The 25,202-nt window shown below is 38.0% G+C and overlaps 2 protein-coding genes and 1 non-coding gene across 3 annotated transcripts; 1 reads left to right on the top strand and 2 right to left on the bottom strand.

Annotated features, from left to right (window-relative positions):
• Positions 1–2,431: 2,431 nt before the first annotated feature.
• Positions 2,432–2,539, bottom strand: LOC148574405 (small nucleolar RNA R71). The gene has a single exon (XR_015906454.1). It is a non-coding gene; the product is annotated as a small nucleolar RNA R71 (small nucleolar RNA).
• Positions 2,540–15,575: 13,036 nt separating this feature from the next.
• On the top strand, positions 15,576–18,585 carry LOC107613883 (uncharacterized). The gene is made up of 12 exons (XM_021109313.2): positions 15,576–15,700; positions 15,934–16,020; positions 16,249–16,314; positions 16,398–16,493; positions 16,617–16,682; positions 16,779–17,262; positions 17,350–17,436; positions 17,561–17,689; positions 17,780–17,914; positions 18,050–18,162; positions 18,233–18,326; positions 18,412–18,585. Exons 1-12 carry the CDS (start codon positions 15,576–15,578, stop codon positions 18,583–18,585), a joined length of 1,656 nt encoding a protein of 551 aa, XP_020964972.1.
• A 5,470-nt stretch (positions 18,586–24,055) lies between these two features.
• Positions 24,056–24,505, bottom strand: LOC107627307 (uncharacterized). The gene has a single exon (XM_016330155.1). It carries the CDS (start codon positions 24,503–24,505, stop codon positions 24,056–24,058), a length of 450 nt encoding a protein of 149 aa, XP_016185641.1.
• Positions 24,506–25,202: the final 697 nt, after the last annotated feature.

Here is a 25,202-nt window from a genome sequence, read left to right as displayed (position 1 = left end):
CAAGACTCATAAAGAAGCTGTGTTCAAGAATCATCACACTGAACTAAGAGAATCAATAACACTATCTGAATTCTAAGTTCCTATAGATGCCAATCACTCTGAGCTTCAATGGATAAAGTGAGATGCCAAAACTGTTCAGAAGCAAAAAGCTACTAATCCCGCTCATCTAATTAGAATCTGAGCTTCAATCAAAAACTCTGAGATATTATTGCTTCTCAACCTATTAGTCTTCTATTTTATTTATCTAGTTGCTTGAGGACAAGCAACAGTTTAAGTTTGGTGTTGTGATGAGCGGATATTTTATACGCTTTTTGGGGATAATTTCATATAGTTTTGAGTATGTTTTAGTTAGTTTTTAGTCTATTTTTATTAGTTTATAGGAAAAATTTATATTTCTGGACTTTACTATGAGTTGTGTGTTTTTCTGTAATTTCAGGTATTTTTCTGGCTGAAATTGAAGGAGCTGAGCAAAAATCTGATTCAGGCTGAAAAAGGACTGCTGATGCTGTTGGATTCTGACCTCCCTGCACTCAAAGTGGATTTTCTGGAGCTACAGAACTCGAAATGGCATGCTTCCAATTGCGTTGGAAAGTAGACATCCAGGGCTTTCCAGCAATATATAATAGTCCATACTTTGCACAATGATAGATGACGTAAACTGGTGTTCAACGCCAGTTCTCTGCCCAATTCTGGCGTCCAGCGCCAGAAAAGGGTCAAAAGCTGGAGTTGAACGCCCAAACTAGCATAAAAACTGGCGTTCAACTCCACAAATGGCCTCTGCACGTGAATTGCTTAAGTCTCAGCCCAGCACACACCAAGTGGGCCCCAGAAGTGGATCTCTGCATCATCCATCATAGTCTACTCATATTTTGTAACCCTAGGCTACTAGTTTAGTATTTAAACAACTTTTAGAGACTTATTTTGTATCTCATGACATTTTTAGATCTAAACTTTGTATTCTCTGATGGCATGAGTCTCTAAACCCCATTGTTGGGGGTGAGGAGCTCTGCTGATGAATTAATGCAAGTATTTCTGTTTTCCATTCAAACACGCTTGTTCCTATCTAAGATGTTCATTCGCGCTTAACTGTGATGGAGGTGATGATCTGTGACACTCATTACCTTCCTCAAATTATGAACGTGTGCCTGACAACCACCTCCGTTATATATACGATTGAATGAATATCTCTTAGATTCCTTAATCAGAATCTCCGTGGTATAAGCTAGAACTGATGGCGGCATTCATGAGAATCCGGAAAGTCTAAACCTTGTCTGTGGTATTCCGAGTAGGATTCAAGGATTGAATGACTGTGACGAGCTTCAAACTCCTGAAGGCTGGGCGTTAGTGACAGACGCAAAAGGATAGTAAATCCTATTCCAACCAGATCGAGAACCAACCGGTGATTAGCCGTGCTGTGACAGAGCGCGTGAGCGTAGTTTTCACTGGAAGGATAGAAGGTAGCCATTGACAACGGTGATCCACCAACACACAGCTTGCCATAGGAGGACGTGCGTGCGTGAACAAGAAGATAGAGGAAAGCAGAGATTCAGAAGACAAAGCATCTCCAAAACTCCAACATATTCTCCATTACTGCATAACAAGTAACCTTTAATCCATGCTCTATTGTTTATTTGCAATTCAACTGATAAACATAATTGACTTCCTGACTAAGATTTACAAGATAACCATAGATTTCTTCAAACCAACAATCTCCGTGGGATTCGACCCTTACTCACGTGAGGTATTACTTGGACAACCCAGTGCACTTGCTGGTCAGTGGTACGAGTTGTGAAAAGTGTGATTCATAATTCGTGCACCACTCACATAAAGAAATCTCTATACTGTGACATAGAAGATTTTTCTTCTTTTTTATTCTCTTCTTTTTCATATGAGCAAAAACAGGGATAAAGACATTCTTGTTGAAGCTGATCCCGAACCTGAAAGGACTCTGAAGAGGAAGCTAAGAGAAGCTAAAGCACAACACTCTGGAGAGGACCTTACAGAAATTTTCGAAAAAGAAGCAGACATGGCAGCCGAACCCAACAACAATGGTGGAGATGCAAGGAAGATGCTTGGTGACTTTACTGCACCAACTTCTGACTTCTATGGAAGAAGCATCTCAATTCCTGTAATTGGAGCAAACAACTTTGAGCTTAAGCCTTAATTAGTTTCTCTAATGCAGCAGAATTGCAAGTTTCATGGACTTCCATTGGAAGATCCTCATCAGTTCTTAGCTGAATTCTTGCAAATCTGTGATACTGTTAAGACCAATGGGGTTGATCCCGAGGTCTACAGACTTATGCTTTTCTCCTTTGCTGTAAAAGACAGAGCTAGGATATGGTTGGACTCACAACCTAAAGAAAGCCTGAACTCTTGGGAAAAGTTGGTCAATGCTTTCTTGGCCAAATTCTTTCCACCTCAAAACTTGATCAAGCTTAGATTGGAAGTCCAAATCTTCAGACAGAAGGAAGGTGAATCCCTCTATGAAGCTTGGAAAAGATACAAGCAATTGATCAGAAGGTGTCCTTCTGACATGCTTTCAGAATGGAGCATCTTATGTATATTCTATGATGGTCTGTCTGAATTGTCCAAGATGTCATTAGACCACTCTGCTGGTGGATCTCTTCATCTAAAGAAAACTCCTACAGAAGCCCAGGAACTCATTAAGATGGTTGCAAATAACTAGTTCATGTATACCCTTTTTGGCATTGTTTTTACATAGTTTTTAGTATGTTTTAATTATTTTTTTATTATATTTATATTAGTTTTTATGCAAAAAATCACATTTCTGGACTTTACTATGAGTTTGTGTATTTTTCTGTAATTTCAGGTATTTTCTGGCTAAAATTGAGGGATCTAAGCAAAAGTCTGATTCAGAGGCTGAGAAAGGACTGCAGATGCTGTTGGATTCTGACCCTCCTGCACTCGAAGTGGATTTTCTGGAGCTACAGAAGCCCAATTGGCACGCTCTCAATTGCGTTGGAAATTAGACATCTTGGGATTTCCAACAATGTATAATAGTTTATATTTTGTCCGAGATTTGATGGCCCAAACTGGCGTTCAAACGCCCACTAGAGACCTTTTTTGGCGTAAAACGACAGAACTGGCACCAGAACTGGAGTTAAACGCCTAAACTGGCATCCAAGCTGGCGTTTAACTCTAGAAAAGGCCTATGCACATGTAAAGCTCAATGCTCATCCCAAGCACACACCAAGTGGGCCCCAGAAGTGGATTTCTGCACTTAGTTACTTATTTTCTGTAATCCCTAGTAACTAGTTTAGTATAAATAGCTCTTTATACTATTGTATTCGCATCTAGCTTATACCATATTTCACGTTTTGGAGGCTGGCCATTCGTCCATGCATAGACCTTTTTCTCTTATGTATTTTCTACGGTGGAGTTTCTACACCTCATAGATTAAGGTGTGGAGCTCTACTGTTCTTCATGAATTAATGCAAGTACTATTGTTTCTCTTTCAATTCATGCTTACTTCTTCTCCAAGATATACTCTCGTACTTAATTCAGTTAAGTCAAAATAAAGGGGTGACCCATGACAATCACCCACTATCTTCGTTACTCGCTTAGCCAAGATCCGCGTGCCTGACAATCACAAGCTGTCTACATGATGTTCAACGTAGTCATTGGATGACAGTCGGAGTATATTCTCTTGGGTCTCTAATCCACGGACCGAGTCCACGATATTAGGATCTTCGTGGTATAGGCTAGAACCAATTGGTAGCATTCCTGAGATTCGGAAAGTCTAAACCTTGTCTGTGATATTTTGAGTAGGATATGGGAAGGGATCACTGTGATGAGCTTCAAACTCGCGAATGTTGGGCACAGTGACAGTGTGCAAAAGGATAGAGAGATCATATTCTGATGCTAGTGAGAACCGACAAATGATTAGCCGTGCGGTAGCTATACTTGGTATTTTTCATCCGAGACGAGAAATCTGACAGTTGATTAGCCGTGCAGAAACCGTACCTGGTATTTTTTATCCGAGAGGATCATACAGCTTGCCATTGAAGGGAGCACGCATGGTTGGATGAAGACAATAGAAAAACAGAGGTTCAGAAGCAACAAAGCATCTCCAAACGCTTATCTGAAATTTCCACCAATGAATTACATAAGTATCTTTATTTTAATTTATGTTTTATTTATCTTTTAATTATCAAAAACTCATAACCATTTAAATCCGCCTGACTAAGATTTACAGGATGACCATAGCTTGCTTCAAGCCACAATCTCCGTGGGATCGATCCTTACTCACGTAAGGTATTACTTGGACGACCCAGTGCACTTGCTGGTTAGTTGTGCGGAGTTTTGAAAAGTGTGATCACAATTCCGTGCACCAGAAACTTTGATTAATCCTAAGGAAGAGGAGAAGCCTCCTAAACTTGAGTTCAAACCATTACCATCATCCCTAAAATATGTATTTTTAGGGGATGAGGATACCTATCCTGTGATTATAAGCTCTACCTTAGAGCCACAGAAAGAGAAAGCACTAATTCAAGTGTTAAAAGCACATAAGACAACTCTTGGGTGGACTATAAGTGACCCTAAGGACATTAGCCCAAATCGTTGCATTCACAAAATCCTGTTGGAAGATGATGCCAAACCTGTGGTACAACCACAAAGGCGACTGAATCCAACCATGAAGGAAGTGGTACAGAAGGAAGTCAATAAATTATGGGAGGCTGGGATTATTTATCCCATCTCTGACAGCCCCTGGGTGAGCCCTGTCCAAGTTGTCCTAAAAAGGAAGGCATGACTGTGGTTCATAATGAAAAGAATGAATTGATTCCTACAAGGACAGTTACAGGATGGCTTATGTGCATTGACTATAGAAGGCTCAATAACGCCACCAGAAGGGATCATTTTCCTTTACCATTCATTGATCCAATGCTAGAGAGACTAGCATGGCACGCTTTTTATTGTTTTCTGGATGGCTATTCAGGTTACAATCAAATTACAGTAGATCCACAGGATCAAGAAAAGATGGCATTCACATGTCCATATGGTGTGTTTGCTTATAGGCAGATGCCATTTGACCTTTGCAATGCACCTGCCACTTTTCAGAGATGTATGCTCTCCATCTTCTCTGATATGGTAGAGAAGTTCCTCGAAGTATTCATGGATGACTTCTCTGTCTTTGGAGATTCATTTGAATCCTGCCTTGACCATTTGGCCCTAGTTCTCAAACGATGCCAAGAGACAAACTTGGCCTTAAACTGGGAGAAATGTCACTTCATGGTGACAGAAGGAATTGTCCTTGGGCATCAGATTTCGAACAAGAGAATAGAAGTGGATCAAGCTAAAGTAGAGGTAATTGAGCGAATACCACCACCCACTAATGTCAAAGGAATCAGAAGCTTCCTGGGACATGTAGGTTTTACAGGAGGTTTATAAAGGAATTTTTGAAAATTGCAAAACCTTTGTGTAATCTCTTGGCCACTGATGTTCCATTTGTCTTTGACCAAGAATGTCTACATGCCTTTGAAACCCTGAAAGCCAAGCTTGTCACGGCACCTGTCATATCTGCACCCAATTAGGACTTACCATTCGAACTGATGTGTGATGCCAGTGACCATGCCATTGGCGCAGTTCTGGGGCAGAGACATGACAAGCTTCTGCACGTCATTTATTATGCCAGTCATGTTCTAAATGACGCACAAAAGAACTATACCACTACAGAAAAGGAATTACTTGCAGTAGTTTATGCCATTGACAAGTTCATATCATATTTAGTAGGATCTAAAGTAATTATATATACTGACCATGCTGCTCTAAAATATCTACTCACCAAGCAGGACTCTAAGCCCAGACTTATAAGATGGGTGTTACTCCTGCAAGAGTTTGATATAGAGATTAGAGACAGAAGGGGATAGAAAATTAAATGGCTAACCACTTATCTCGGATTGAACCAGTAGCAGGGGATTTTCTTCCCTCCACTGACATAACCAAAACCTTTCCAGATGAGCAACTCTTTGCCATTCGGACAGCACCATAGTTTGCAGACATTGCAAACTACAAAGCTATAAGATTCATTCCTAAAGAGTACAATAGGCAGCAAGCTCGAAAACTCATGCATGATGTGAAGTACTACTTGTGGGATGAACCATATCTCTTTAAGAGATGCTCGGATGGGATCATTCGACGTTGTGTGTCTAAAGAAGAAGCACACAAAATCCTATGGCACTGCCATGGCTCAGACTATGGAGGACACTTTGGAGGTAAGCAAACAGCAACAAAGGTTCTCCAAAGTGGCTTCTACTGAGCCACACTCTTTAAGGACTCTAGAGAGTTTGTCCGTAACTGTGACAACTGCCAAAGGGCTGGAAATATCCCTCGTGGTCATGACATGCCTCAGCAAAGAATCCTAGATATTGAGTTGTTTGACGTATGGGGTATAGATTTCATGGGACCCTTCCCACCTTCATACTCAAACACCTACATCTTGGTAGTAGTAGATTATGTGTCTAAATGGGTTGAAGAAATAGCATCACCCACTAATGACACTAGAGTAGTGATGAAGTTCCTCCAGAAGAACATCTTCAGCAGGTTTGGTGTCCCTCGGACATTGATTTAGTGATGGAGGTAATCATTTCTGTAACAGACAGCTTGACTCTGTTCTGAGCCGTTACGGAGTTTGCCATAAAGTGGCAACACCATACTATCCTCAGATAAATAGGCAAGCTAAAGTCTCAAATAGAGAACTAAAGCAAATTCTAGAAAGGACAGTAAGCACCTCTAGAAAGGATTGGGCTAGAAAGCTTGATGATGCTCTATGGGCATACTGAACAACTTTCAAAACCCCTATTGGAATATCACCATACCAATTGGTGTATGGAAAATCCTATTATCTGCCAGTGGAACTGGAACATAAGGCCTATTGGGCAACTAGATTCATCAACCTTGATGCCAAAGCAGCAGGAGAAAAATGGTTACTCCAACTGAATCAGTTGGATGAATTCCGCCTAGTTGCATTTGAAAATGCATATATCTATAAAGAAAAAGAAAGAAAATGGCATGACAGGAAGATATCTTCCAGAGTCTTTGAACCAGGACAAAAAGTTCTGCTCTTCAATTCGAGACTCAAATTATTCCCTGGGAAACTCAAATCCCGTTGGAAGGGACCATATGTGATTACCAGTGTATCACCTTTTGGACACATAGAACTTCAAGGTAAAGATCCAGACAACAGGTTCACTGTCAATGGACAGAGAGTTAAGCATTATCTTGAAGGAGATATCTAGCCAGGAGGCTCAACACTGCTACTAAGTTAGGTACAGTGAGTCCAGCTAAAGACATTAAAGAAGCGCTTGTTGGAAGGCAACCCAATGATCAATAGCTTGTTATTTTCTATTTCTCTCTTATTAGTTTCCTTCATAATTAGTTTTTATTAATTCACTTTCTAAAATGTTAGTGAGCATGAATAGTGTTTAAACAGAGACAGAATGATGTAGAACAAGAAGCAGAACACCCTGGAGGAAGCACCTCTCTGGCATTGAACGCCAAAAAAGGGTGAAGAATGGGCATTTAACGCCCACAAAGGGAAGGACATCTGGCGTTGAACACTAGCCAGGGGGTACTGGCTGGGAATTCAATGCCCAAGAGGGGTGGCAAGACCAGTGTTGAACGCCAGCCAGGGGCACTGGCTGGGCGTTCAACACCCAAAAAGAAGGAACAGCTAGCGTTAAATGCCAGCATCAAGCCACTTTGGGCATTTAACGCCAGAAAGAGGGCAAGGGAGAGTTTTAACATTTAAGTAGCATCCAAAGAGGGTTTTAACATTAAAATATAGCTAAACTCGCTAAATCCCAACTAAATTTAACTAGAAAATAAGACCAAAATGGGTATAAACAGGGACGGACATAAAGGGGGCGAGTGAAGGTCTCGGCCCCAGCTTTTTTAGAAAACATTAATAGTAATAAGTTATTATGTATAATTTAATTTAAAAAAAAATTATTTAGCATTTAGTCTAGTATAAATAAAAGTTCAATCCAATTTAAATATTAATAATTTTTAATATCTAAAAAATAAGTAATAATATTAAAAAAAATCTGAAAAAGATATTATTACTAATATTTTTAACTAAATACACTACAACAAATATGGCCTTTAGCAACGCCAAATTTTGCAACGCCTTAAAACCGTTCTCTTAGATAGTTTTAGACAACGGCTTTTTGTAGTGTTACTGTTGAATTCAATTTTTCATTATTTTATAGCAACAAATTAAAACCGTTCTCTTTGACTATTTTAAAGAACAGTTTTATAACCATTACAATGATTTATTTTTAGCCAACAGTTTGTTTTTCGTTGTTTAAAGTATTGTACAAAAGAAACGCATTGAAACCGTTGCCGAAATGCTACACTTTAAAACCGTTCCATTAGATGGTCTCAGACAACGGTTTTTACAGTGTTGCTGTTGAAGTTCATTTTTTCATTACGCTATAGTAACAAAATAAAACCGTTCTCTTTGACTATTTTAAAGAACGGTTTTACAACCATTACAATAGTTTTTTATGAAACAACCATTATCTAATATTATTTAAATAATTATACAAATTAAATAATACCAATAAAAATAATTTCAGATAATTATATAAATTTAAACTATTTTTTCTATAAATACTGAATTTATAAAATACTCAAAACCTATTGCTATAAACAAATAACAAATATTATTTTTAAAAAAATAAAATTAAAATAAATTTATAATAAATATTATATATTATTATTATAAATATATAAAAAGTATTATATTTTGAAAACATAAAGTTACAATAAACTTATAATAAATATAATTTATTTTTAATATAAATATATAACAAATATTAATATAAAAAATAAAATTAAAACAATTTTAAAATAAATAAATAAATATATTAAAACAATTTGTCACTAGGAACTAAGAAGGGCCTTCAGTAAAATCAGTAGAGACGCGCGCTTTCATTCTTTTCTTCGAAACCACAAAGAACATCGCTCTTCCTCCCTCCACCTTACCATCAACCCTAACCCACGCCTTTAGATTCCGAGATCAAACCGCAGCTTACCAGGAAGCTCGAAATCGCAAGTCAGCAGGAGCAGGAAGCCCTAAATCGCAACTCACCATCGTCGCACATCATCGTCGCTGCGTCTTCCCCAAATTGTCGCGACCTCCTCCTTCCCGGCGTCGCTGAGTCTCTCCTCTCCGCGGCTTCAGTGCTTCTCCGTTCTCCGCGGCGTCCTTGTGTCTTCTACTTCGCTGCTTCTCCCCTGTTCTGCTTCGCTGCTTCTACTTCACTGGGTTGTACTTCGCCGCTTCTGCTTTGCTGCTGCTGCTTCACTACATCGGCGGTTACAGTTGTCATCTGTGGTAAGTGTTTTTCTTATCTGATTTTCTGTAGCTTAGTTAAGGCTTGATTGGATGTTAGGACTTGGGTATTTTTGTTGGATTTAAGAAGAAGAAAGGAAAGTGGTAATGTTTGTGAACTGTGAACTGCATAATTTGAATTGCATAATTGTGAACTCTGAACTGCATAATGTTCTGGTATATCCCATTTATTAAAGTTGCAGCTATTCCTTGTGCATGGTTTAGTTAAAACTCAACAAGCTAGCACTGTGTAAGCACTTATTTTACATTAGCTTTTAAAAATTCATATGCAGGTGTGGGGATAACACTCATTTAAAAAAGGTACCGAAATAGCAGACCTTTTTTTTATCGCACTTGATGATTTTCATAATAATTCAAATAAGTTAATAAGTTAATTCAATGAAACTAGCAATCTCTCATTCCCTTTGGAATATTCTAAATTTGTCTTATACACATGTATGATATGTTACTTGATTATAATGGTTGCTGATTAATTATTTAATAGGAAGTTAGAAGTAGTACTCCCTTGCTTTAGTTAGACAATTTGTTGAAGTCTGTTATCATTAGTTTTGTTGAGCTGTACAAAGTTAGTTAGAATAGTATAGCCATATATATAGTTGCTATTGTAGCTTAGTTAGGGCTTGATTGGCTGTTGGGACTTGGATATTTTTGTTGGATTTAAGAAGAAGAAAGGAAAGTGGTAATGTTTGTGAACTGTGAACCGCATAATTTGGACTGCATAATTGTGAATTGTGAACTGTGAACTGCATAATGTTCTGGTATATCCCATTTATTAAAGTTGCAGCTATTCCTTGCGCATAGTTTAGTTAAAACTCAACAAGCTAGCACTGTGTAAGCACTTATTTTACATTAGCTTTTAAAAATTCATATGCAGGTGTGGGGATAACACTCATTTAAAAAAGGTACCCAAACAGCAGACCTGTTTTTTTTATCGCACTTAATGATTTTCATAATAATTCAAATAAGTTAATAAGTTAATTCAACGAAACTAGCAATCTCCCATTCCTTTTGGAATATTCTAAATTTGTCTTATACACATGTATGATATGTTACTTGATTATAATGGTTGCTGATTAATTATTTAATAGGAAGTTAGAAGTAGTACTCCCTTAGTACTCCCTTGCTTTAGTTAGGCAATTTGTTGAAGTCTGTTATCATTAGTTTTGTTGAGCTGTACAAAGTTAGTTAGAATAGTATAGCCATATATATAGTTGCTATTAGTATTGTAATTAGTGTGATTCTTCATTAATGCAAGTTTATCACTTACTTTCATCTCAGTTTCTCTGGTTATGTGTTCTTCTCCACTCACACATCAAATTTTAACATGGTGCGGTGAGCGTGGATGGAGGAACATGGAGAATCTGATTGAAGAAAGAGTGACTTGTTCTTTGATTTGCGCATTATTGATCGCATTCAGAGATTAATCCATATTTTTACAATGTATACTAATCTCATTATTTTATTTTCTTTTTCAGAAAATGTTCAAAAAATTCATTGCGTGCAAAGTGCTGAATTACGTGCAAAGTTCTTCAAAAATATGAAAATTAAGCGAGAAAAGATGTCTTCTGGTCAGCAGCAACATCAACCACCACCACCACTTAAGAGGATAAAAACCCTTAGTGATAGGGAAAGGGAGCAGAAGTTAAGAAAAAATAGTGTCCAAGCAAACGATAAGCAGAATTTTGTAAAAAAGCCAAAAGTTGCAAAAGAAAAAGGGCAGAATTTGAAGAAAAGTAAAGAACATATGGAAGCAAGTATGACTCACTCACAAGGATCAACATGTAGACAAGAAAAAGAACTTCCTTCTAAATCTACTGCTATGGCTCACAAGAATACTATAGAAGTAGATTCTAGAATGAGTCAAGATTTGAAGAGAAAAGAGACCACAATTGAAGATGATATTGAAGATTGTGGCAGCATGCAAGAAAGGCCAACTAAGAAGGGAAAAACACGTCAATTTACTTCAATGCCGATTGATACATTTTTTAAACTTAACAATGAACCTGATGGTGAAGAGCAATTGGATGAGAATGAAGGAGATATTATAGAGGAGCAGGACAAGGATTATATTAATCCAACTGAGGCTGAGAACTTAGACAATACTTTGAAAGATAAACTTTTTGCAGGTTCTCAATTTTTTCCCCTGTTTACATTTTCTTAGTTTAATTAGTTTGTTCAGTTTTTGTTAAATTAGTCAATTTAGTTATGCATGCTTAGTGGATTATAGGTGGTTAGGAAGTATACTAATATGATTTGTAGTGGATTTAGGTTGAACTTTTTGGTTGCTGCTAATTGCCATTTTCACTTGCTGCCATTTAATTCACATAAATTGATCTTGATTAGTGCTGATTTGATTTTAGTGAGTTTATATGGGTTGATTTTGCTCTTTGTTTAAATTTAGAAATGTCCTATTTACTACCAGAATGCTGCCAAAATTTCTAAAAATTTGTGTTAATTGAATTCCAATTTGTGAATCGAATTTGGTAATTTGTTACTTTAGTTTAATTAGTTTCTGTTTCTGCTTCTTCTGCAGGTTCTCAATTTTTTTCCCTGGTTACATTTTCTTAGTTTAATTAGTTATATTGTTGCTGATTGCCATTTTCGCTTGCTATCGTTTGATTTTAGTGCTGATTAGTGCTGATTTGGTTTTAGTGAGTTCATATGGGTTGATTTTGCTGTTTGTGCTGATTTGGTTTGAGTGTTGATTTTGCTGTTTAGTGCTGATTTTGCTGTTTGTGCTGATTTGATTTTAGTGCTGATTTTGCTGTTTAGTGCTGATCTTGCTGATTAGTGCTGATTTGGTTTTAGTGAGTTCATATGGGTTAATTTGTTAAATTCAGAAATGTCATATTTAATGCTAGAATGCTGCCAAAATTTCTAAAAATTTGTGTTAATTGAATTCCAATTTGTGAATCGAATTTGGTAATTTGTTACTTTAGTTTAATTAGATTCTGTTTCTGCTTGCCATTTTTTGTTTCTGCTTCTTCTGCAGGTTCTCAATTTTTTTTCCTAGTTACATTTTCTTAGTTTAATTAGTTATATTGCTGCTGATTGCCATTTTCGCTTGCTGCCGTTTGATTTTAGTGCTGATTAGTGCTAATTTGGTTTTAGTGAGGAAATTGCCACCCTTAAGCAGCAACATGCAACTGAGAAAGCAACATTAGAGAATAAGGTTGATGTGATGCAAAAAGAAGTAAATGAACTAAAATCGCTTGTTAAGATGATGCTGCAACAAAAAAGCTCAGGAGTGGACCTTGACATGTTAGCTGCTCAATTAGGAAGCACTTTAGGGAATCCGAACAATGATGCGCATGAAGAGGAAAACTATGTTGAAGGGGAAATCGAAATTGATTAAGGTCAACTTTTTAAAAGCAAATGTTACAGAGTAAAAGTCATGAACTTGTGGACATGATGACTATTTGCTACTTAGCTATTTCAACTCTCTTTTTGTTATTATATTTTTTGCAAACTTAGATGATATTGTGGATCTTACAACAATTTTTATGGGCCTGCTACACATACAAGCTTACAAGCTTACAAGTTGGCCTAGCCAAAATACAAGTCACGCGCATCAAGAGAGATTACATGGAGCGTCACCTTCACGTGCTCAACACTCAAACGGTTACGTATGGCAAACTCTTCCACTTCTTCCACTTCTCAAAACGCTTCGAAAACAAGGAAACTCTTCCATTTTCGAGCGAAAATCAAAGTTCAAAATATACAAGTCATTGTTCGAAACCTCCGTTAAAACACCATCAAACTCTCCATCAAGAATCTGAAGAGAAAACAAAGCAACAATACTCAACGTAAGTTCATTAAGATTCATGTATATTTTCCATATTACAAACTACGTTTTACTTTCCTTCTATGTCGTTGTTCTAGGGTTTACTGTTACTCTTGCTTCTTTGTTACACTGTTCTTCTACGTTGTTGTTCTAAGTTATCCTGTTATTCTTGTTGTTCTAGATCTTCTGGTAACTGATTTTTGGGGGTTTATTCTGTAGATTGGGGGTGTATACTGCTTGACCTTGTAATGTGGCTTGATATTGAAGCATGTTTGAGTGATATCTGACTGATATATATGGATACTATATCTGAATCATATCTATGGGAGTATCTCACTGTTATCAATGGGTGTATCTGATTCTTACATATCGGTGTATCTTACTGTTATCAATGGGTGTATCTTACTCATATATGCGTGTATCTTACTGTTATTAATGGGTGTATCTGACTCATATATATGGGTGTATCTTACTGATATCTTTGGGTGTATTTTTCGTTTCAGAGAAAATGGCAGCAAAAAACCAAACAAAAGACCTTAAGTGTGCCACACATCTCCTAAGTGATAAGTTCAGAAACATGAGTGAGGAGAAGAAGGCGATTGTGAGGGATCTCGAATTCGGTGGGTTGATGCACATCCCACCACTGAGGGTGGATCACCAACTGTTAAGGGAGCTGGCAAACAACTTCAAACTTGGGGAGAACAGACTGAAAAGAGGATATGGTTCTTTCCAAATAACACCAAAAACAATAGGTCATGCGCTTGGCATCAATGCAACAGGTAACTGGCTTAAAATTATAGGTGTATATTAAGTTGATGCTTGCGTGTATTTAGGTTGATGCTTGGGTGTATTTGAACCGACTTGGATACTTTGTTGTTTTCCTTTTTGTAGGAGATCTATTTCTTGAGAAAGTTGAGTATAAGAAACTTTCTGATGATGACAAAATAATTTTTAGAAGATTCCAGGGTAAGACCCTCAAAAGTCTTACCGATGAAATGATGGAAATCGGCGTTGGCAACGAAGAGGAACGCCTGATGTTCAAGAGGATATTCATCCTCTATATACAGATGGCCTTCCTTTTGCCAACGACGATAAACAAAATATCATTTGTGCACTTGGCCCCAATTTTTAAGATGGACGGCATATCGGAGAGAAACTGGGGGGGGCATGTTTTGACCTTCATGGTCAAGGGCATCACAGACTACAAGGAGAAAAAGAAGAAGACAATTGATGGCTGCCTCTTCGCCCTGATGATAATTTACTTTCATCTTTCAAAAAACAAAGGCAAGAAGAGGGCTGAAAGACCACCAAAGCCCTGGATTGCCAACTGGACTAAGGAGGAGTTGGTGGAAAGAATGACTGCAGAAAGAGAGGAAATTTTGGTAAGTAAACATAATATGTTACTTGTATTTTATTTACCTGAATGCTGCTAGCTAAAATATCTAATGTTTCAGGGGATTGTGAAGATGGCGGAGACAAGAGCAAGAGAAAAAATGAAAAAAAAGGAAAAAAAAGAAAAAAAAACAAGAAATCAAAAAAACAAAAAAAAGGAAGGCGAGTTCAACATCGTCTTTGGAGACAGAAACAACTACTGACAGTGACACTTCTACCTCTAAGTCTGAGACTCAAGAAGACTCAGAGGATTCAGGAAGAAAACACCGCAGCAAAAAGGGGAAAAAGTAAGTACCATACTTGGGTGTAATTTCTTTTTCGAGTTAGGTGTATTTTGTTGATCACGTTGGGTGTATGTAGTTTATTAAGCTGGGTGTGTTTCGTTTGCTGCGTTGGGTGTATATTGTATATTCAGTTGGGTGTATCTTGTGCATTCATTTGCGTGTATTTTTTAGTATGTTCTAAATGATGATTGTTTGCCTTCCAGAATGGACTCCAGAAAAAGAAAGAAGAGTCAAGAGGAGTCAGATTCTAATTCAGAATCTGAATCTGAATCTGAATCAAGTGATGAGTAATGTCCTGAAATTATTACTCCTTTCTTTTGGCTTCATTATAAAGATTTCGTGTATTAACTGAAATGTCTCTTATTAACTTATAGGAGCGAAGAATCATCACCGGTGGAGAAGGAAAAGAAAAAGAAAAAGACAAAAACAACACCAAAAAAGTAAGCACTTCTTTGGATAATATTCTGTGATAAAATTAATTTTTTATTTCTGATTGGTACTCTTTTTTTTCCACCCAGAACACAACCAAAAAAGAAAAAAGTTGTTGTGGAGGATTCACCTCCTGAAGAAGATCAATACTTTGATGGGTACAGTACCTCGTAAGCTATATTACCGTCTATCATCGTAATTATTTTTGTTAACATCTTCTTTTATGAATGTAGTGAGAGATATGAAATATCAAGTGACGAACTGGATGAATGGCTAAGGCAAAACGTTGATAAATCTGCTGCAGAGGGGTATGTCTTGCTGGGCTGTCTATTTCATATTTTGGTGTGTTTTGTATGCTAATAATTGTTTCTTATTTCGCAAGGAGAACCAAGCTGACCTGCGATTGACAGAAGCTCACTATGTGTCCTCTGAAACGTAAGAAGCTTTATTTAATAAAATCTTGTTATCATGATTTGGGTGTATTTTGTGGAACCATTTCGGTGTATTGTGTTGATCAAGTTGGGTGTATGTTATTTATTAAGTTGGGATATTTCGTTTGTTGTGTTGGGTATATATTGTCCATTCGATTGGTTGTATCTTGTGCATTCATTTGAGTGTATTTTATACCTGTATCTTATTTTGTCTGAATAACATGAAATCTGTTTTAGAATATCGGCTGTGAACTTGGGAAGTGATGATCCTTCCTCTCAAGGACGCACAAAACAGAGTAGTGTAAACCAGCCGTCACAGAGCATGTAATTTCTCTTTCAAATAACCGTTACTTTTGTTCTTCTATTACCCTTCTACTTCTAATTATGTATATAATTTTTTTAGAAAAAAAAGCCCTTTATTATTTTATTCAAGAAAAAAAAGGCAGGAAAAAAAAGCAAAAACTGCAAGTATGTAAGTTCTCAAAAAACAAAGCCTGTCTTCTTTTTGAATTGTTCGGGTGTATTTTTTGACCTTCTTTGGGTGTATTTTAGGTTGAGTCTGTCTGATTCGAATATGATGGTTGTGAGGGAACAGACACCGTCGGAAGCGCTTGCAATGTGAGTTTTCCAATAATATTTCAACCTTATAACCTTATTATTTTCAAAGGCGTTGTTAACCTTTCATTTTTCTTCTTGTTTAGAGTCCCGATTCAGGTTTTTGCGCCGGCATCCCAAACAACCACTGAGACAAATTTTGAACCAACCCCTATGCTACAGATTGAAGGGACTACAGAAACGTAAGAAATAGTATTGGGTGTATATTTTTTTAGAGTTTGGGTGTATATTTGCTAACAGTTTGGGTGTATATTGTTCCTTATTAGTTTTTTTTATGCCATCATTAATTTTTTGTAATTGTGCAGCACTCCTGAAACCGCTAAACAACTTCAAGAGACCACACCCACGATTCCCCCAGCTCCAACTAAAATGTAAGTTCATCAGACTAAAATCAATCTTTTCTTATCATCTGTATATTCTTATTCTTATTCTTATTCTTATTCTTATTCTTATACATGATGACACAGTTATCCAGCCGCAGAAGACGCTGCTGCCCTGTTGATGATGGCACGGACAGCAACCTATATTCCTAAAACAGATCCAGGGGTGCCATCATTCAGCCTTAGATTGACTGATTCAAGCCAGGAGGGGGCGTCAACGCAGGAGACAGAAAGGGCAAAATCTCCTGAAGCTGCAAATTTGCTAGAACAATTGGACGATTTGGTCCAAAAAATAGCAAGCAGTGCGGCGAAGGGAAAAAACAAAAGTCCACAAATTCAGAGGGAGACTGGGGGAGAAAGTTCTGCGAATTTTGAAACTCCTGGGGCAATAAATCAGATTACGGATGATATGAAACAAAAGTGCTACATCTGGGGGACGAGACTGAAGGAAGACGCAGATGGCAATACTAACGAGTATGAGGAGATGTGCACTCTCATTGCCCAACATGAATACATTTTGATGAGAATGCACCTTGCATCCCTCCAGGCAAAAAGTGATATAGAATCTCAGGTAATATTAGAATAACATTAATGTTTTTGCACCAAAGTCAACTGCAATGTTTATTAATGTAAAATTGATTTCGGCATATATTTCTAGATTGTATCTGCCATCTGCCTCATCCTCAACCAGAAAAATGAAAAGAGGTTTCAAGAACAAATATACTGTCTCCCCCCCAATATTGTGGTAAGTGTTACTTCTACGAACTTTGGGTGTATTTTCTGTATTGAATTGGTTGTATTTTTTACGTTCGATTGGGTGTAAGTTGTTTATTTTCAGTATTTCATTTCTTGTTTTGCAATTCTTGCAGAGCATGGCACTTTCGGATCACCCAGAGGGGGAATTCATATCACCGAAAACGAATAAGGAATTCAGGGTGGAAGACTACCCGAGTTTTATTCCCTTCATAGATAGAAAAAAATTAACTTCGCATCCATATGTAAGTTTTCGTTTGCTAAATTTGTTAGTACGCTTATTTACTTATATGCCAAATAAAATAACGTACTGTTGAAATGTGGCAATCCTTCAGATTTTTGCACCTGTTTGCCACTCGGGGCATTGGTGGTTATGGCTGATAAATACAACGAAGCGGAAATGTCATATACTTGACCCGCTACACAAAAAAGCTCCAACCGAAGAGAGAAAGCAGATTAATAAATTCACTGTAAGTTGCCTCTGTCTTCTTTACTATAATAGATAGGTCTATTTCGTTAGTTGTGTTGGGTGTATGTTGTCCATTCAGTTGGGTGTATCTTGTGCATTTATTCGGGTGTATTACTGATTTGTTTTGGTATTTAAGAGATATGTATTTTCAAGATTGAGAGCATATGCCGGCGGGGAACCTCTGCAGAAAGACGAGAAGGAGAAGGAAATTAAAGCATCATATGTTAAAATATCAGGCCAAAAAACAAGGTATAAATTTGTGACTCTGAACATTAAACTTTCCTAAATGAGATTTATAATCTATTTTCTTCGTTTTCAGCTATGACTACGCTATCTACGTTATGAAGTGGCTTGAGTTAATTGAGCCGGAAAACATTAAAAAGGGGAAGTATAACTGGGATAATTGGAAACAGGTAGCTGTCTTTAGAACTATCTAACTCTGTATTACTTTACTGAATTAATATTGCTGTTTAAACAGAATATACTTTTTAATTATAGGAGGAGGTGGACCACTATAGAGTGGAGTATGCTTCCCGGATACTATTTAGTGAGATGAATAAACAGAGAGATCGGACAATTAGAGAGAGTAGTGCTATAAGGCTGTCGAAGCCATCCTCTGTATTATTGAGTCCGTTTTGTCAGATAAATTCTGCTGATATAGAAACTGCGTAATCCAACTGCTGGGTAGTTTGTAAATTCAACAAATGATGTAAATATTTGCCATTTATCAACAACTTCTATTCCATGTATATTTTTTTCCATAGTTAAACTATCTGTGCTGTTAAACTGTCTGTGCTGTATTCAAAACCTGTATTACAGGTGGTAAAATATGAAGGAAAAAATCAAGGCATATATAAATGCAAATTATAAACTGTTACACCCAACGCAAGTCTAATAATACACCCAAGATTGCATAAAATATACACCCAAACTGTATGTGCTGTATTCAAAATGTATGAATTACATGTACTAAAATATGAAGAAAAACATCAAATCAAATATACACCCATAACCTGCGAATTTTTAGAGCTTTTGTTCTATATGAATCTATATATGTGTCTATATGTAAATTGTGAATTAACAAAAATACACCCAAAAGAACGGTGCTTTTACACCCATATTCTATAAAACTATACACCCAAAGAGTTATCCTCCGCTGCTGGTACCCTGAACTGATAATTCATAACGTGTCCTTGATATTGGCTGGAATTTGAATGCACCGCTGATGCAGCATCAAATAGGTTTATCTGAATATAACACTCACACATTAGCTAAACTATTAACGAGAAAAATAAACTCAATCGCCACAAATTTAAAGAACATTACTTTTACCTCGCTTAAAACTTTCGTCTTCTTCTTCGTTGTGGCATTTGCGATCTGTTTCTCCAGCTTTGAACTAGCCTATTTTTTAGACGTCCTCTTGTTCGAATCCTTGGCGGGCTTTGAAGCTCGTTAACGGATTCCAAGTTGGCGTCTTCGTGGGATAAAGAAGATGTCCCCTTCCTTTTGGCTTTTAATGATTCCATCTCGGCCATGACGTTATCGTACGCACGGTGCAGAATTGCAGTCAGCTCATCCGATTCGGAGGCAAATTCGCAAATATTTTGCGAACGAAAAACCAATTGGTCGAACCTCTTGCTTCTTGGCTCCATCAGTGGCTCGTCGTGGCTGCTCTTGATGTGTGTGTCGCCTCTTTACCTTCTTGCTCCATCGTTCCAGTATATATCTAGGGGACACTTGGCTTACTTGTTCGAAGCTTAACACGCTTAGTGCGTGACGGCACAGTATCCCTCTCGACTCGAATAATAAGCATTGGCGTTTTACCTCGGCTGCAACTGAGTCGTAAGTAACCACGAACTTGTTGAATATTGAGCTGGAAACTTGTTCTCCGACTTCGTATACTGAATAGCCTAGAGCGGAATTCGTTAATCTGGTGATGCAATTTGCCTTTCCTCTGAATTGCGCTTGGACTTCCCTAAACTTTGCATGAGTGTACGCATCTTGAAACTGAGCTTCAATGGAGGATTCGGTTGCACACTGTATGACCGTATGAAAATCTACAGCATCTGATTCTCTCTCTGCTTGCTCCCTGCTTCCGAGGCAATTATCGTATTGTTTGACGAACTGAATAAGCGAGCTGTTCCGGGTGATATACTTGTTAAAAAATGAATGCATGCTCTCGCTCCTTTGTGTGCTTCTCATCCCTGCCCAGAAGTGGTGATCCAGATAGATAGGAACCCATATGTGACGGTCTTCGTACAGATCTTCATAATACACCCAAACACAGACTGTAAATACACCAGAGGGAACATGCAATTTACACCTCTGCTGCAGATTTTAAAAAGACATTACCTAAAAGCCACTTGTTGTCCGCAAGACCAAAATTCAGCAGAAAATCGTTCCAATTCCTATCGAATGAGTCTTAGCTGTGAGAGTTCCAAACAACTTGGCTCATTTCTTGTTCGATATCGGCATTTCCCTTGTACCCGTTTAATTTGCTTGGAATCTTCTTCATGATGTGCCAAATACACCAACGGTGAATCGTTGTTGGCATACAGGCCTCTAAAGCCCTTTTCATTGATGCGTACTGATCGGTGAGAAACCCTTTCTGAGCGTTTCCTCCCATGCAACAAAGCCAGCATTGAAATAACCATTTGAATGATTCAATTTCTTCGTTCTTCATCAAAGAACATCCGAGAAGTGTTGACTGACCGTGGTGATTCACCCCGACAAAAGAACCACAGACCAAATTATACCTGAAACAAATTACCATAGTGCAAAATGCAAAATCATCAGGTACACCCCAACAAATGCTTCGTATACACCCAAAGAAACAGCCAATATACACCTCTGCTGCGGATTCGTAAAAATACATTAATTTAGCATCATAAACAGGGGCAGTTTGTTACCTGTTTGTATTGTAGGTGGTGTCGAATGAAATGACGTCTCCGAAATACTCAAAGACGGCTCTGCTTCTTGCATCGGCCCAAAAAGCCAGCTTAATCGATTGATCCTCTTCAAGTTGGAGCTCAAAAAAGAAATTCTGATTCTTCTCTTTCATTCTTAACAAATATTTCCCGAATTCCTTTGCATCTTCTTGTTCGGAAACATTCCGCACTTCCCTGGTAATATAATTCCTCACATCCTTTTTGATAAAATTTAACTCACGGTGACCCCCGGCAGCCGCAACAAATGATTGGTAGGTTTTGCTTGGTCTGATACCGGCCTCCTCGTTATTCTCTATTGTACGACGAATGGACATGCTTAGTTCCCTGTGCTGTTTGAGCATCTCTGCTTTGCTTGGACAGCAGGGGTGTGAATGATCGAGCACAACCTTTGAAATGATCCAAGCACCGACATCCTTCAATGTGTGTATATAAATTCTTGCATGACAGTTTAAACCGGCTGTCGGATTGGTCTTCTCGGTCGGAGATATTTTAGATTTCCATTTTCCCTCTCTGCTACATGTAATCAGTTGATTCTTAATCTCGTTTCCCTTCCTATTTGTGCACTGAACTCTTGTAGAGAAACCTGCAGCCTTGGCGTAGTTCCTGTAAAATTTTCCAGCATCTTCAAGGGTGGTAAAGGTCATTCCAACCTTCGGAACAAGTTCGTCATCAACAACCGAGAGAGGCTGCACAATACACCGTGTCAGAAACTGTAAATACACCCATATATATGATTTAAATACACCCAATCATGCCTAATATGATACACCCGAACCGCAACAACTCAACTACATAATGACCTTTAAAGCCATAAACTGTAAATACACAGGCTGCAGAATACACCATGTCAAAAACTAAAAACACACCCAATCATGTCTGATATAATACACCTAAAAAACAACAACTCAATTAAAATAACAAAACCAGTAGTGTAGATACACCCACACTTCTAGCAAAAATACAACCAAAAAAAGACCTGATCTACACCCGAGCGTCTGCTATAAATTCCAGGTAATTAATCACAACTAATACATTGAATCGACATATTCATGTTAACGTGTTAGTTTCACAGTCAATGTTCAGTAATTTTTCAACTACACAATGCTATACAAATTACTGAAAGAAAATTCATTATGTAAATCAAACCTCAGGAACTTCGTTAGATTCAAATTCATAATCCACTTCGCCTGGATTCAGCTGACAATCTGAGGTTGAATGATCCATTATCTTCAAAATGAGTTCAAACTTTGATTTCAGAAAACAACAAATCAAAATAGAAAACGAAGCTCGAGTTGCAGAGAGAGAAAAAAGTAACGTAAACGAAGAACATACCAGTGAGAAAAGGAGAGGAAAAGAACGATGGAGAAGAACGAGGGAAGACGCGCGAGAAGAAGAACAACCAAATCTCAAAATAACGAAAACGAAGAAGGAAACAAATATTTTAAATTTGGTAGTTAGATATACGCGGGATCTTATATAGCGCGTGTAATCAACGTATGTGGAGCAGCGCGTATTTTGGTTTTATTGTTTAATGAACTTGTAAAGCATACAAGCCCTAATGGCTTGTATGCAGAGCTTTTCCGCAATTTTTATAAGTTAAATTTGATGGAAAATGTTCAATTTTTTTCTTTAGTGACTTAATTAAAATAGTTTAGATTATTTATTGACATTAAATAATTTAAAAAAAAAACTGAAATTAATTTCATTCACGAAAAAAACTATTGTAAATAAAAAATTATATATCACAAAAAATCGTTGTCAATAGTTACAAAAGACAATGGTGTTAAAACCGTTGCCAAAACACGACTCCAAAGGTAATGCTTTAAAACCGTTGTTTTAGATGACTATAAAATGGCAATGGTATTAAAACCATTGCCGAAAATGACATCAACAGTAACGCTTTAAAACCGTTGTCCTAGATGGCTATAAACTGGCAACGGTTTTAAAACCGTTGCCGAAACCTGGAGCCAACGGTAACGGTTTAAAACCGTTGGCTATGTGAATAATAAAACCACAACGCTTTAAAACCTCTACACTCCACCTACCACCCTTCTCTTTCACCACAACCCCCTTCCACTACCACCATCCCCTCCCTTTCTCTCCATCCCTTATCACCAGTTCCTCGTTCATTTGAGCGCATCATCATCAAACAATAATGGCAGAGAGAGTATAATATATAGAGAGTTATGCGAGCACACAAATAATTGAAAGTCACGCACTTCTCGCATAGCCATATAGCTTAGTTTCCAACTTCACCTAACCATTTTTCTGTTAATGGAATTCTTCACCAAGGAAAAAGCTATTAAGCTCCGCAGCCATAATGACAAGTATCTCGTGGCGGACCGGGACCTCGAGAAGGTCCACCAAAGCCGAAAAGGAGACACAAGGGTCAAATGGATTGTTGAAGTCGTGAACGATGACGACATCAATGGCGGCAGCAAAAGCCACTGCGTGAGGCTGAGGAGCTGCCATGGGAGGTAACTTGCTGCTACAAAAACCCCTTTTCTCCTTGGGATGACCAGAAACAAAGTGGTCCAAGCAAAGAACAGCCTCAGTTGGAAGTTTGAGTGGACACCGGTTCGAGACGATTTTCAGGTCAGGCTCCGGAGCTGGTGCGGGAAGTTTCTTAGAGGGAACGGTGTGACTCTTCTGTGGAGGAACACCGTCACTGATTCTCCATCTTTAACTCACTCATGATCATCTTTTTTTTCGCCAACATTACCTTCGTGATCTTCTTGAGAATCGTGAAGAGGGACTTGACCAGGTACGAAAAAATGGACAAAGAGGCTCAAGCTCAAATGAACGAGGAGCTGGTGATAGGGGATGGAGGGAAAGGGAGGATGAGGGAGAATGAAGGGGATGGTGGTGGTGGTGGAAGGGGGTTGTGGCGGCGGAGAAGGGTGGAGGGTAGAGGTAGAGGAAAAGGAGGGAGCGGAGATTTTTTTGTTAGGGTTAGGGATATGAGAGAATATGAAAGGTGAGGGGTATTTACACAATTATCAACAAAAATTTAAAGATTTTTTTTCTCAAAGATATATTTTTTATTGCATAAAAAAACTTTATACCTGGAGTACATTATGTCAAGACAAAGGAATTTTCCAATCGAGATGTTAAATAAAAATTATCTAATGGGTAAAGGAGAGAAAGAAAACAATTAAGAAAGAAAGAAGCTCCAAAGTGCTAGTTACTACTGTTCATAGAGAAGGTGGTCTGAGAAAATGATATCGCCAGTATTCCTCCTCCAACAATATCGCCTGAGACAGAATTTCTCCAGGTTCCTGGCGTTGGTCCTCGAAGACTAAAGTGTTCCGCACCAACCAAATCTGCCATAGAAGGTAAGCCACCTGAGCACTTTTGATTCTGAAATTGGGTTTGGATTTCTCAGCTTCCATGAATTGACTCCACCAATCCCAAGCTTTTAGGTTAGGGTCGCGAGAAATAGTGCTAGCTACTGGGGAGCTGTTCCAAATTTGAAGAACTTCTGGGAAGAAGACAATGGCATGCATCGGTGTCTCCGGCGCCGATTGACAGCGAGGACAAAGGCTGCTAACATGTGGTAATTTCTCATTCAATTTTGCTTTAACTGAAATGCCTTCATGGACTAATCTCCAAGCAAATAATTTGACATTTGGTGTTACTCTCATTTTTCATAAGGTCTTTCACATTTCTGAGTCTGCATATCGGGGATGGAGTGAATTCACTGGAGGGTGAAAGAATTGGTATGCTATACTATACCCAGATTTTACCGAGTACTCTCCTGAGTTGTTATTGCACCATATAATCGAGTCTTCCTCTTCTGTGATAGGAATTTGTTGAATTTGCTGAGCTGTGTCTAGTGGAAAGGCTTCCATAAGGAGTTGTTGATTCCATTCTCCCTCGGCTGTGATTAGCTGTCTAACCCAGGTAAGCGATTCATCTCTGCATTCATTAACTGCAATGCGAAATGGTGGTTGGTCCCCAAACCATGGGTCTTCTCTGATTCTGACAGATTCCTGAATTGAAACTTTGCACTTAACTCCTTTCTCCAAAATTTTCCTTCCTTCCAAAAGACTCTGCCAAGCCCAGGATGGTCGATTTCCTGGTTTGGCTTCTAGATAGGATCTGTATCTGAAGTACTTATTCTTGAAGATTTTGTAGAAAAGAGAATGTGGTTTAGTCATCAGCCTCCATCCTTGTTTAGCTAACATGGCTAGATTGAATGCCTTTAGGTCCTTAAACTCCATACCCCCAAAATTCTTTTCTCTGGTCATAGTGTCCCAACTGATCCATTGCATCTTCTTTTCATTCTGTTTCTGTCCCCACCAAAATTGCATCATCATTCAGTGCAGTTCATCCAAGAGG

Source organism: Arachis ipaensis, chromosome B2 (genome assembly GCF_059453495.1).
Source record: "Arachis ipaensis isolate K30076 ecotype BB chromosome B2, ASM5945349v1, whole genome shotgun sequence".
NCBI classification, from domain to species: domain Eukaryota; kingdom Viridiplantae; phylum Streptophyta; class Magnoliopsida; order Fabales; family Fabaceae; genus Arachis; species Arachis ipaensis.
Note: the sequence above shows the minus strand (reverse complement) of the source record. Positions and strands in the feature narration are given on the sequence as shown.

Bases quoted from the DNA above. Each gene is read 5' to 3' on its own strand.
- LOC107627307 (XM_016330155.1), bottom strand. From the start codon at position 24,505: ATGAGAGTAACACCAAATGTCAAATTATTTGCTTGGAGATTAGTCCAT.
- LOC107613883 (XM_021109313.2), top strand. From the start codon at position 15,576: ATGTCTTGCTGGGCTGTCTATTTCATATTTTGGTGTGTTTTGTATGCT. The intron at 16,021-16,248 runs GTAATTTCTCTT...GGTGTATTTTAG, and splicing joins AACCAGCCGTCACAGAGCAT to GTTGAGTCTGTCTGATTCGA. The intron at 16,683-16,778 runs GTAAGTTCATCA...ATGATGACACAG, and splicing joins CCCCCAGCTCCAACTAAAAT to TTATCCAGCCGCAGAAGACG.